Below are 14,028 nucleotides of genomic sequence, written 5' to 3'. Positions count from 1 at the left end.
TTTGGCTTGTCGCCCACCATATCTGGCACTAGACCAACCATGGGCCTCTTTCCTTTCCTGTCCTCCTTGTCTTCAAAGTCAGCTGGCCTTTTCTTTTGAGGACAATTGTAAGCAATGTGGCCAGGCTGCTCACAGATAAAGCATTTGTTCTCTGACCTCAGGACCTTTTTTTGCTCTTCCGACTTGCGAGGAAAACATCTTTTCCATTTCTTTGCTCGTCCCTTTTCTGATTCAGTCGTAGCTTTGCCTTTCCCTACGTTGGTTGGCTCCTGAGCCCCTTTAGGAACCTCATTGGGAACGTACTTCTTTGCTGAATTTTTCTTGGCTGATCCTTCCTTGACGCCACTATTAAATTCACAATCTTCTCCCTTGAGCAAACCATTGCCAGTGTTTGCTACCTCGATGAGCTGCGTCGAGTTGCGTCAAAGTAGTAACTTTGGTCTTTGTGCAGTACTTTCTCAATCCTTTGGGTAGGCCACAACAGTATTTTTCAATCTGTTCTGTCAATGGCACAAACCTATAGGAAGTTACTGGAAGTAGAGCTTTCCAAAACTTTTGATTGTTGCTACTTGTTTTCTTGCAAGTAGCAGCATTAAGCTGGTGCCATTCTGTCATGACATCTGCTTCAAAGTCATCAGATAACCATGCTGCTGCAAAAATATGCTTGAAGTAAATCCATGTGGACGGAGCTTGCCCTTGAAGCAATAAAGTTGTCCACCATTGTCCCGCATTCCCTGTCAAGAAAGTGGCTGCCTTGTGGACCTTTGAAGTCTCTGTAAAGTTTCCCTATGCATAGGCCTTGTCAAACTGTTGGAGGAATGAGAGAGCCTTCTTCTTGTCATCAAACCCTGTAAAGGTAGTGAATATTACACCTTTGCCACCTTTTTTGTACGGAGTTGGCCTCTCCAACGGCATTAAGTTGTCATATGGAAGTGACTGAAACATGGGAACATTGTTAGGGTTCATCTGTGTTCCTTGACCGCTATTAAGTTGACCTGAAAATGCCATATTTGGCTGCTGATTTGTAATTCCAGTCATACCAAAATTTGCCTGTGGCATCCCAAATTGGCCCTGAATGCTTTGAAACCCTGGTAGCATGCCCGTGACACCATACATGGGGTTAGGCATCATTGTTTGAGCACCCCCGAACACTGTTCCTGGCGTCTAAAACTGATTTCCGAGTGAATGACCAGCCATGCTATGGAATACCGATCCACCTCCAAAATAGCCAGGGTGTACTGAAGGTGGTGGGAAGACTTGTTGCATAGCTTGTAGGTTGCTTCCCTGTCCATTAGAACCAGCTATAGGCTGCTGAAAGGTGGCTGGCTGAATTGGTACAACTTGAAAGACTAGCATTTCAGCCACCTGTTCTTGCACCTTAGGGACAAGTTGTGGAGATTGCATGTTCTCCGTCAAGTGTACAGGTGTTTCCATTGATTTTACAGTATGAATCACCTGTGCTTGAGCCTTAACAAGATTTTGAATATGATCTAGTGACCCAACTTGTTGAGACGGAAGAGGAGGTTGCAGAAAGGCTAAAAACCTCGGGTTCTGCATTACCTGTGTGAACATAGCCACAGCAGTGGCCAACTGGGTCCTGAATATATCATCATCCGTCTGTGGTGGTCTTGAAGACTCACCCACTTCATGTGTCTGTTGACCCTGCGAAGAGGAAACCTCTTCAGTCACATCATCTGGTTTGTCAACCATAATTGCGATTTCCTGTGTCTGGTCTATGATCCCCTGTGTCTTCAAGCCCAAACTGACCAAGGCTCACTTCTATGGGAAAAAGTGATTGAATCCCGACGATGGAACCATGAAACCGGCCTGTTAATCCAAAAAGGGCGGTAGACCTTAGACTTGAACTTTATTTGCTTTCACCCATTTAATTTGTCGCCCACTTTACCTGTACTTTCAAGACACAACAAAGGAGAAAGGGATACAGGTTGCTAGATTGCACCTGTATGAGAAGACCGACACCAGACTGGCCCCTAAATTAGGCGCCCCAGCTGTGGTTCCCTACAAGCTGCCTCGCACAATCTTGGCTGAATTTCAACTGTTCTGGCCCGATTTCGGCAACATAACTGTACTAGGACCCTTCACAGTCAATATCCCCATGCATTGGATGACTTTCCTGACGCATTCGGACACTTTACAAAACCTGGCGAGAATCTGCAGCACGCTGAATTCTCTGTTTTCTGCCCCGAAAATGCGCCAGATCACCTGTACAGCGGTCCCCTCGCGTCCCCGAACCTCCTGGGGGTATTAGGGTCCGTTTAGGGCCAAAACCCTAAATATGCAAAAATACGCAGCAGGCTGTAATTCACTGTTTCGGGCTCCGTTTTGAGTGCCGGTCGCATCCGTAGCAAGTCCCCGAGCTCCCGCACCTGTAGGGCTACTTGCCCTTTGAATCGGACGAGATTTTGCACGTGAAACCTCTCCAAATCACCTCTACCTACGGGGGGGATTAGACGCTAGCTAATCGAGTACCTGTGCAACAGGCTCTTGCCTCGGCAATCGCGCATGAACCCACACAACTGTACATTGGTCAAATGAAAAGCCCACTAGAGGGGCATAACATACTGCCATAGGGGAGAGAGAGGGCAGTGCGTAGCGTGCAGGGCATCACTCCTGGCACCGCACTGTACATAAGAGGTAAGCAAGCACTCCATTGAAGCTCTCAATATGTGACAGAGAGAAAATGAGCCCCTCTCCTCTCTAAAATCAGCACCCCCTCTTCATGCATGAGGAAACTGCACAGATGTGCCACTTGGCACACTTACAAGCCATTTCCCATTTCGGGGTTGGCGCCTAAAAATCTTCCGACCGGTTGCCTAGTTGACTTCACTGCTGAGTAATAAAATGTTCCCCTAGTCATACCAGAGGTAATGACGCGAACACATTTCTCGGCCCAAAATAGCAGTTCCCTAAATTTAGGAGATGCTGCGATTGTATCTTTCTAGGTCATCCGACCCTCTTTGTGCACTGCAGCCACATCAAAAACTGAAATGTAGCCTATGTAGCAAAGGATTCCACTTTGGCTAGTCAATGACCCCACTTTGGCTAACCATAGTCCTTGTCCAACCTTAGTGCTCTCTTGCCCTTAGGCGTGGACTCCCTCTGAACAGTTCCACACTAGCTTTGCAATGCAGGGCAATTAGGTTTCCTGAGGGGTGTTTCCAAAAAGTGAAAATGAATAAATAATAAGAAAGAAATCAACAAAAAGGATAGATAGTAGTCACACGCTGGTGACAAGTGGCATTGATGCCAATGTCACATGGGCTCCATGTGGTAGGGGGATCATCCAAAGCTCAAGGATCCCCAACAATGCAATGAGGAAAAAACTACCTAAAGTCGGGCCCCAAAACAACCTAAACAGGTGCGTTCAATAGTCAAAAGGGCCAACGGCTAGAAATAGTCACCAAAAAAACTGCCAATAAAACATACTAGTCGTACGGAACGGTACGGGACAGACTGAACAGAATGAGACATTCCACTCGACGTACGAAAACTACCCTGCTAAAGACCCATTGAATCTGATGATGCCTATGGCCCACCAATAGGCATTGCAAATTTGGCTCAGGACCTTTTGCGTTGTAGCATGGTCAGCTAGTTCCGGGGCAACAATTGGGTACGAGACAAAGCAGGGCAACCCGCCCCAAGCTGGATGACCTAAGTAGTTCGCTATGCCTGATTTCTTGGCGACAGTATGGACTTGGGAGAGAGACCCCATCAGCAGCCTTGGCCTATGGTTCATATGGCAGGCCCGAGTTTTGAGGGTCAAAAACTCTGGAGCATTGGGCCCCCGCAATGCTGATGAGATCTTACCGGTTGGAGCTGATTCACAAGCTCAAGAGGTAAGTATATTCGCATCAACGTCCGACAGGGCTGAGAAATAGTGCTAGGCTTTCATGATCTTTCTTGTTGGAGCTGATTCATTCAATTATGGCGGCCTTTTTTGCAGAGGGTCATGGCATTCATAGGCCACGGGTGCGGCTCTTCCCACAACACATTTCGTAATTAAGCCATTGTACATCTGGGATTCATTTTTTGAGAGTCTTCCCTCTCACTCTACCTTACTGGTAGGGGAGATGTAGTCCATTGGGCAGTTTAAAAACTGGGCAAACTACCAAAATACTCTTGAAATTTGTGGAAATTTCCAATATACCCTGCAATCTCAAGAATTCCCAAAATGCCCCTCATATTTTGCCAAAACTTCCCAAAATGCCAAAGGATTTTTTAAAATTTCCCGTTTTAATCTTGCAAACTTTTCTGAAATAATTTTTCTTTGCAAATCTTCATATGAAGATTGGTAATCTCTCTAGAAAAGATGGTAGAACTAGGAGTTTAGATGGTATTGTGGACGCTCGATATGAAATGGTTCATATTAATAGACACAAATGCCTCTATTTGTGAGCTCGGTGGTGAAAATTCTTATCTATGACAATTAAGGATAGATTTCTATTGAGCTCGCTGCTGCTGTACTCTCCCGCTGCGCCATCGCCATCGCCTCCTCCCCCCCCTCCCCCCCCCTCCCCTCCCTCCCTCCCTCACGTGCTGCCCGCTGTCCTCCTCGTGCTGCCCTCAGCCCCCGCTGCCCCCCGCCTGCTGTCCCTCCCGCCTGCCCTCTGCCCCCGCTGCCCCCCCCCTCGCGCTGCCCTGTTCCAGCCTTTCTGCCCGCCCTCAGCCCCCTGCTGCCGCCACCCGCCCTGAGCCTCATCCCATGCTGCCGCCTCACGCCCTCATCCCTTAGCCCAAACCCCCCCCCCCCCGTCTCCCGAACCAGTGCTTCATTTGCAGACAGATGGGCCACCTAGCGAAGGCCTGTCCACGGAGGAGACCACGACCCGCACCCCAGCCTCAGCCCCAACCTGCCAAGGCTGGGCCGCAGCCACAGCCAGCGACACAGAGCACAGATTCAGCGCCACCCTCCGAGCCTGGGGCTCCAGCGGAGGAGGGGTGGCAGCAGGCCCGTGGCCGTCGACGCCAGGGGCCACAGCGACAGCCTGGCACTCAGAGTGGCCCCCAGGTGCCTACTCAACAGCAGTGGGTTCCCACGGGGAACCGCTTTGGGCCTCTTGAGCAGGAGGAGCCTCCTTCGCCAGCCTCCACCTCCGCTTCACCCTCGCCAGCCGCTCTGCCTTCCGATCTCCCCTCCTCCTCCTCATGCCCTCCCCCGCCCTCTGCTACCGCTCACCCCCCACCTCGCCCCCCCCATGTCTCTGCCGCCCCACCCCGCTTCTCCTCTCCCCCGCCCCCCCCCAGCCCCTTCTCCCCGTCCTCCTGCTTCAGTACCTCAGTCGGCTCAGGAGACTGGACCCTCGCCGGCGGCTAGGAGATCTCTTGGCAGCGCCTTTGCCACGAGTCGCCTAGCGAGAGAGGGTCAGCTCTTCATGCGGCCCCCTCTGCAGATTCAGACATCTTCTCTTGCAGCTATCCCGCGTGGTTTGATGAGCATTGACCTCCGACGCCGCTGGGATTTCTTCGATTACGGGTTTACTGGTTTTCTTGGCGACTCCTCAGCAGACCACGAGGCAGCCTGCTTCAGAGTCCACGCTTTGTTCCTCGCCGCTAGGGGGACAGAGGCCTTGGACTCAGCAGTTGGTTTCTCCTTCCCCCTCTGTGGCAGGACTGAGACAGAGTGGTCCCTCGACTCAGTGGTGGGATGGTTGCATACACAAGTTCTCGAGTTCTCTCACCACATGGGAGAACTTGGCGTTACAGATTTGCTGCAGACGTTGTGGCCACTGGCCACGTTTGCGGTGACACCCCCAGACTCAGCAGGATGTAGACACATTGTGGTGTACTTTTTTGCTGATACGCAGTGTTTGCCTTGCTATGTATTCATTCATGAGGACTCTTGGACAGAGGAGGTTGCTTTACGCACGGCTCGCTCTGCTTGGGCTTGGACCAGGCACTCACTGCAGTCTCGCCTATCTAGAGGACGCTCGGATGCGGATTACTCCCCATCCAAGCCTGCTTCGAAGATAGCTCGTCTTGCTGCTGCGGCAGCATCTATTCTCTCTCGCTCCCCATGAGGATCGTCTCGTGGAACGTGCAGGGACTAGGTGGGCCCCAGTTTCAGCGACAGCGAGGCCGATTGCGTCAGGAGCTTCAGCGTTGCCTTGTGGGAGGAGAGATTGATCTCCTTATGCTTCAGGAGCACCATTTGTCTGAGAGCCGCATTCGGCGATGTGGTCAGATTTTGCGTGGACGCTATGATACCTTTTGGTCAGCTGCTTTTGGACCTGGAGGCATCCAGGGTGGGGTATGTATGACTATTGCGGGCTCACTACAGCAGGCCATTGTGGGCAGAGGGATTATTGTACCAGGCAGGGCTCAGTGGATTACTATGCAGGTTCAGGGTAGCCTGTGGGTTTCCTGAACATCTATGCGCCCAATGTGGCGAGTGCTCGTGCAGAGTTTTGGTCACAGATTGTTGAGTCTTTGCCACAGGTTGACCAGTGGTGTGTAGGAGGGGACTTCAACATGTTGGAGGACCCTTCTGACAGGATCGGAGGCAGCCATGCTACTGTGCATGGAGTCGAGTTAGCAGCTTGGGAGAGGTTTTGTATGATGCTGAGGGTCTCGGATACATGGCAGCATTCTGGCTTTGTGAGGGCTCCAGAGAGTCTTGCCTTCTCTAGATCGGACCGCAGAGTGGGAGGAGTGAATCTATCGCGCATAGATCGCTTCTACACTAGTGACCACTTCAGTGACTTGGGGGGATCAGTGGGCATCCTGGCAGGGACATCCTTCTCGGACCATGCACTAGTGATTCTCACAGTGGCAGATAGGCAGAGGAGTGGGAGCACGATGCTTCGCATCCCAGAGCGGGTCTTGTTGGACTCAGCACTCAGAGAGAGGGTCGAGGCTCTATGGACAGAGGGCATGGACAGCCAGGCTCCACATGCAGACAGAGTGGCCTCAGGCCTAGCTCAGCTTAGCCACTTCTTTCTCCAGGAGTCTCTGGCTCGACGGGCTGCAGCGAGAGAGGAGGAGCAGCGTCTCAGACGAGGCATTGCTTCACTACAGAGGATGCAGGAGCAGCATCCAGACAGTCCATGGTTGGAGGAGCAGTTACAGCAGGCTCGACAGGAGCTTGCTTGCACAGAGGAGAGGTGCCATGAGTTTGCCTTTCATCGACAGGCATCTCAGTGGACTCAGGTGGGTGACAGGTGGTTTTTTTGAGACAGTGGGACCTCGGCACTCGCATGCCAAGGTCAATCAGTTGAGGAGACCCGATGGGTCAGTTGTTTGTGAGCCTGAGGATATGCGTGCAGTCGCTACTGACTTTTACCGTGAGCTATTGTCGGCTGAGCCCGAGTCAGAGAGACAGGATGCATGCAGGGAGCAGGTTTGGGCACAGATGCCTGTCTTGTGACTAAGGAGATGCGGCAGAGGCTTGAGTTACCTCTTCAGCTTGAGGAGCTGCACACGGCTCTTAGGCCCCTCCCTCATGGTAGCTGTCCAGGTGAGGATGGGCTGACTCCCAGCTTCTTCTTGGAGTACTGGGACCTGCTTGGCCCAGATCTTTGTAGTGCCTTTCAGTACATTCTGCACACAGGAGTGATGCCGGATAGCATGAGTGAGGGCCTGATTTACCTCATTCCAAAGGAGGGTGGCTCCTTGGATGAGATTCGACAGTGGCGCCCCATCACCATTCTCAACTCAGCCTACAAAATTCTTGCCAAGGCTCTGAGTTTGAGGATTCAACCACTTTTGGAGAGCCTTATACATGGGACCCAGACGAGTTTTGTCAAGGAACGCAGTATCCTTGACAACATCTTCACTTTTTGGGAGGCTTCTGCCCTTGCACGGCTCCGTGGGGAGGACCTTGTGATTCTTCTTCTCGATTTTGAGAAGGCATACGACAGGGTCGACTGGGACTTTCTAGAGGGCACGCTACGCAGGATGGGCTTCTCAGAGGCTTGGATCAGAGGGGTGTCAGCTTTGTACAGACAGGCTCACAGTCAGGTGCTTTTGGCAGGAGGTAGAGGTGAGCGCTTCATGCTCACACGATCGGTCAGACAGGGTTGTCCTCTTGCCCCCTTTCTCTTTCTGTTCTATGCGGAGGCGATGGGCAGATTTTTGGTGTCACAGCAGGTTGGTTTGAGGGGCTTAGCACTCCCTCTACGGGGAGATGAGCTTCTGGACGCTGAGTTTGCCGACGACTCAGCCTTGTACTTAGAGGGCCAGGAGGCCAATTCACACAGATGTGGGCAGGCTTTGGAGACCTTCTGCTGTGCATCGGGCACACTGATCAACTAGAGAAAGACAGTGGCTTTCTCGGTTGGTAGTGCTCCTGTGCCAGATTGGATGCCAGGAGAGGGTTTCAGGTGGATTCCTCCAGGGACTGCAGTTCGGTACTTGGGTTGTCAGGTTGGTTTGGATTTGTCCCCCGAGCAACAGATTTTCCTCTTCTCCTGTCCATCAGGAGAAAGCTGTTACATTGGAGCTCAGCCCGACTTTCGCTGGCTGGTAGAGTAGTAGTTGCCAACCAGGTGTTGTTGGCGACTATGTGGTACATCACTTCTTGCTGGATCTTCTCGAGTTCTTGCATCAGCCAGGTACAGAGGCTGATCAGGAACTTCCTTTGGTCAGGTCGCGACACTCAGATTGCCCGAGCCAAGGTGGCTTGGACGGTCATCACACTTCCTTGTTCTCAGGGAGGGCTTGGGATCATTGATCCAGCACAGCAGAGCAGAGCCCTTCTTGGGAAGTTCGTCGTCAGAGGACTTCTTCCAGGCGAGGAGCCCTGGAAGGAGTTCTTGTTGCAGAGGCTTCGTGCCAGGGTGCCTCAGTCAGGAGGCCCTTGGCAACCTTCGACCAGATGGATCTTTACAGAGTTGCGTCGAGTTGGTTTGAGCAGGAGACTGGAGGACCGATTCGCTGTGAGTCTGCTTTGTTCTTGGGAGCTATTACGGCGTGGCCTAGAGCAGAGACAGCCGACGTGCACGGAGGAGCGCCTACGGCAGCCCCTCGTATGGAACCCCATGGTTAGCACTCAGCGAGGCCACTTGGTTGGGAGTAGGCCTCATGTTTCTTGGGGTCCCATGGCAGCAGGTCCAGCGCGCTCTCTAGGTGACTGGCTAGAGTTCACAGGTTTGTCAGAGGAGTGCAGGTTGTCCAACTACAGGGCATGAGAGGGGTTCAGAGCATGTGTCAGGACATCTCAGAGTCAGTTCCAGCTGACTGGCTCACGTCTCTCGAGCCAGTAGCACCCCGGTGGATGGGAGCCTTCACACGACTGGAGGTTCTCATTTCAGTCAGGGCTTGCTCAGAGACTGTCCCAGCCCTGTTCTTCGAGCTTCAGGGTGGGGGACGACTACAGAGAGTTGCAGTAGAGGCCCCGCAGGTAGCAGAGTGTTGTTTCCAGAGGATCCGAGTTGTGGGCATCTGTGGGAGGACTTGCGTCATAGACCCTGACCCAGCAGCTCTTGAGACAAGACACTGGAGGCTATGGGCTTGGGAGTGCTGTCCACTGGCACGAGTACAGTGGGATCCTGGTGAGTGGCTATGGAGGGACCCATTCTCTTTTGCAGACCGCCCAGGAGTCCCTTTCTTTCAGTACACTGTTCGGCTTGGACGTCATATACTTGCAGCACAGAGTGAGGCCCGCCCCGCTGCAGCACGTCATTGGCAGGAGGAGGGTCTCACAGTTGAGTTCTTGGCAGCTTTTTGGCAGAGGCTGTGGGACTCCAGACAGCCGAGGCGCGTCACCTTGTTCCAGTGGTTGGTTGCACACAGAGCCACAGCAGTAGGGAGCTGGCTTGTACATAGTGGTCTCTCGGCTGCATGTACAGCCTGTGACCAGTTGGTGGAGAGTCAGCGTCACTGTCTTTGGGACTGTCCCTTGGCCCAGCAAGTGTGGCTACGAGTTCTTCGGCTGATGCCTGCCCTCTCCACGGCTCGACAGTACACTTGGGGGGCAGCGGCTTGGTCCACCCTCACGGGCCCGGCACTTCAGTTTGAGCTATCTTCCACCAGCAGGATGATAGTGATACAGGGGGGTCGACCTACACTCCAGCCTGCTACAGACCTTACTCCACAGGAGTGGAGCAGTGAGAGAGCGGAGTGTTGGGAGCTCATCAACGGCCTAGCTCTGTGGTTCATCTGGCGGGCCCGTTGTTTCGGCATCTTTGAGGCTCGCCTTGTACCACCAGCAGAGACTGTTCGTGACTTTTGGCTAGAGCTGATCCATACTCTCAGAGGACAGCTTGAGGGACTACAGGGCAGCTCCGACCGCATGCGGGAGCGCCGCGAGGCTTTCCTTCGACTCTGGCGCCCTGGGCCGTTCTACTCCATGGTCCAGGGGGTGCTCAGATGGCACTACTGTCCACCTGTGTGGCTTTTCCCTCCTCCCATCTCTTGATTTAGCCCCATTGTACATATGCTGTTTTTTCATTGGGAGAGTCTCCCCACCATGCTTGTTGTAGCCCTCTCTTGCAGAGGTGGATGTAGCCCTATGGGCAGTTTTCATTAACTAATAGAAGGATCTTTTTCTCAAAAAAAAAAAAGGATAGATTTCTATTGTCGAAAACAATAAAGTATGCAAAATCTAGAGCAAATCCATTAAAATTTGTACAAGGTTATATTGGGAATTTTGAAATTTGAGAGGTATTTTGGGAGTTTCCACAATTTAAAGGTATTTTGGTAATTTTCGTAGTAAACTAATATGAGGATTTTTTTGTTTTCTTAAAAAAAGAACAGATCTTTTCTGAGCTGATTGCAACCTGGGCAAGGCATTCACTTAACAGTGAAATTAGCGACAACATCCTTGTAGTACTCCAGCAACGCAGGTATATATGAAACTTTCAAGTGCAAAAAAACAAAAGATTCAAGTCAAAGCTATTGTTAGCTCAATAAGAACTAACCTCATCAATGTCTTTCTTGGCTTTTGCTAACTCTTCCACGTTGCATAAAGCGATGCCACGTCTCATGAGAATTTTCCTTCGTGCCAAGTCATACCACCCATGCATGGTTTTCTCCTTTGAGTGTATAAAGTCTTGTAAAAGCTTCAAACTCTCCTGAGCGAAATCTTTGAATTGGCTGCCATCTGAGTCTTCAAGACCTGTAACCACTGAAACATTATTTACATCGGAGGAGTCAGGGATTGGTTGTTGTTCCTTTGACATTTCCATCTTCTTTTCTTGTAGCAAAGCCAATGCAGCTGTGCAGTCCTCAATACATGGCTGAAACTGCTTCGATTGCAAGAAACACGCTGCTCGGTTTGCAAAACATCTTCAAAGAATGTTAAGGTGTTGATATATTTGATAGTACAGCATATACAAAGCATCAATAAGTGTAACCGGAAAACTTTATAAGACAAAACAAATAACCCGAAACATTGAGATGTCGCGATGTTCGCTTAAATAGGCTATGGAAAAGGGACAACTTGATTTCTCTAGAGATGACAGGGTTGGTTTGCAGAACGGATAGCAAGACAATATAATAAGTGGTGGTTGTGAAACATAATGGAGTCCACAGGAATTTTCAGGGAACTAATTTAGCTAGATATAATGCTATATGCATGTTGTGGATGCGGGACATTTTCATTGCCATAAAGTACTTCCCACTTAAAGTTGGGTGGGATGTGGGGGACATTTTCATTGCAATAAACTACTTCCCACCAAAGTGGTCCAAATTTGCAACACAAAGTGAGACTTTTAGAATTATTCTGGAGGTCTTCAACTTGGGAGATGTCATATATACGGCGAAATATCTCTTCAACCGTAGATTAGAAAGGCGATCTGCATCTCAAGGATGCTACAGAAAAGCAAAAGGGAACCCTAGGCAGTTTGATGGAACATACGATCACGTAAGAATTAAGAGTAGAGAGTAGGATCTAGGTAGCAAAGAGAGGAGAGAAACTTTGCCAGTTGCACAAAAGAGAGCATTCAAAACTTCATTAGCATTAAGAGCAGGTACCCGTGCGCTCTCAATGCGTAGATGGTGATCTACGCAATCATAGGCTTTAAGCTTTAGCCTCCGCTTTTGAGATTCAAAGACGTGGAATACAACCTCTCTTTTTCTCCAGTGGCTGGGGAAAATTATATTAGGACTGTTCTTATGGAGGATCTCCAAAGACTTACTTATTGACGAAAGGTCCAACTTGGAAGGTCAGAAATGAAGAGTTGATGATATCACTAAACCAGGCTGGTTGATATGATTAAATATCCAAGGAAGCTGTTAAGAATTTGCGGATGGAGTCTTACTTATAGGAAAGGAAAAAGCTTAGAATTGCAATTTAAAAAACTATCGACAACATAATCTGTTTGAAGCTACTAAAAATGATAGAAACTTGTATTGGCTTACTAGTACATACAAAAATTGATATCCTTTAATCTGTAAATATGAAAAGATCACTGCTTATAAACTCCTTAATAACCGAAAAGTTCTGTGGATACAGAAACAAGGAGGGATCCGTCTGCACGGCTTTTGTGTATGCATTTATGGCACTGCTGAAATTGCTTCTCCTGTATGAAAAATATAAATTGGCAACATTCAGATTCACTTAGCTTCATTAGAAAAGTCTGCCGGACTTTCCAGTTTATTATCATATACTGACTGCAAAATTCTTTCACATGGGACAATTTCCAAGAAGAAAGATTTATTTCATCGTGGTGGCAAAGGAGGACCAATTTCAAACCCCAAATAAATTATTCAGACTTCTTCTTCAAACTGCAAGCTGATAAAAACACAAATAGATTGGATAAAAGGCTTAAATTAAGAATATCAATAAGGATACAGGAAAAACGAGGATTACAATTGTGGACAAGGTTGACAGCTTATCCAGAGAGATGAACATCTACCTGATGGGTCTAATAAGACCAAGATACGGTTCAATTCAGTCGCTTACACTTGTTGCGACCTTAATGTCAAGATGTAAATTGCAAATCAGATAATTTCAAAGCTGAGTTTAGCCATAAAATCCTTATTTCCTGAAGGTATTCTGCCATTATTATTTGTGTACACAAACAAAGTGTTTATAGTTACGGTTCAAGGATTTGTCTTGGGTTCTGCAGAAAGTTCATTCGGAGAGACTCATTCCTTATAATTTTATGCCTTTAGTTCAATCAAACTCATTGTGCGTGCTATTTCAAGCATCACCTTTGAGCATGCTGCAAGTTGTTTGTTTTCTTTCTCAACACGAGTAGATAGGAATGTGAGAGAAAAGTTACAAAGGCGGTGCACGCTCCCAACTAGGCTGAGCGTTTCTCATATCAACAAAACTCCCATATTAAGCCAGATAAAATATTATATACATTCATCAAAATAAGAGTTGCAAGATATTCCTACTCTCCCCTAGGATGTTTATGATGTTCCAGCAAACGTTACTTTTAGAACTACCGAGAAGTATGCAGACTGGCACACCACATATACCTTGGCATATTCACTCCGTATGTAGTGGTGAATGTGTGTGGATGTGAGTGAACATATATCGAGAATGTCGACAAGTCCAAAGAAACTCAGTGCCTGCATGCAAGATTTCCCTTCTCGCAGATTCCAGATAATGTTTGGTGCTATCATGAAGTTTGAACACATCAACACAGATGCTTACATCAGCTTTAGATGGGTTCAAATATTGTGCCGTATAGTCATTTGAAGCTTTAGGAATGATATCATGTTCCATCAGTCTCTACAGGCCCCTTGGCACCTCTTACACAGATATTGCATTTCTGCCTTAGCACTGCTGATATATTTTTGCAGACCCTTGATGTTCTTTTCATGACATCTTTGCCCTCTCAGGGTATGAGTTATGGCGGTTTCCAATTTACAAAATACACTTTTACTCAAACAAAACGTGTGTGGATGTGCGAGCTCTCTACTTAATACCCTGCAAGAAGAATGTGAATGTGAAGTTGAAGAGGCAGGCTATACTGTGGGAAGAATGTGAAATAGTTTGATGGATATGGTGGCAATGCGCATGCAGGTAGTGGTGGGATGGGCTTACTTAGCGTGAGCTAGGATAGGGAAGTTGTGAAAAGGATGGATGTGATAGCAATGACTTGGATAGGCTGCCTG

At 49.0% G+C, this 14,028-nt stretch overlaps 2 protein-coding genes across 5 annotated transcripts in view; one reads left to right on the top strand and one right to left on the bottom strand.

Annotated features, from left to right (window-relative positions):
• Nucleotides 1–14,028, top strand: part of LOC147461281 (uncharacterized) — a 214,562-nt gene that overhangs the window by 28,749 nt on the left and 171,785 nt on the right. For 2 of the 3 annotated variants that reach the window (XR_015187582.1, XR_015187581.1), the window contains exon 2: nt 10,714–10,802. Coding sequence is in view for 1 of the 3 variants with exons in the window: in XM_086508866.1 (XP_086364992.1) it covers nt 10,714–10,724 (11 nt within the window). In the remaining 2 variants the exon portion in view is untranslated. Of the gene's footprint in view, nt 1–10,713; nt 10,859–14,028 lie in introns of those variants that run through there. The other variant, XM_086508866.1, reaches the window with a different exon arrangement.
• LOC147461282 (uncharacterized) overlaps nt 1–14,028 on the bottom strand; it is a 157,033-nt gene that overhangs the window by 29,165 nt on the left and 113,840 nt on the right. For both annotated transcript variants that reach the window (XM_086508865.1, XM_086508864.1), the window contains exons 11-12: nt 12,411–12,479; nt 10,878–11,244 (exon numbers count right to left, since the gene is read on the bottom strand). In XM_086508865.1, the coding sequence (XP_086364991.1) occupies nt 10,878–11,244; nt 12,411–12,479 (436 nt within the window). The remainder of the gene's footprint in view (nt 1–10,877; nt 11,245–12,410; nt 12,480–14,028) is intronic.

The sequence above is a fragment of the Adiantum capillus-veneris genome, chromosome 3 (assembly GCF_014529385.1).
Source record: "Adiantum capillus-veneris isolate H3 chromosome 3, ASM1452938v2, whole genome shotgun sequence".
NCBI lineage: Eukaryota > Viridiplantae > Streptophyta > Polypodiopsida > Polypodiales > Pteridaceae > Adiantum > Adiantum capillus-veneris.
Note: the sequence above shows the minus strand (reverse complement) of the source record. Positions and strands in the feature narration are given on the sequence as shown.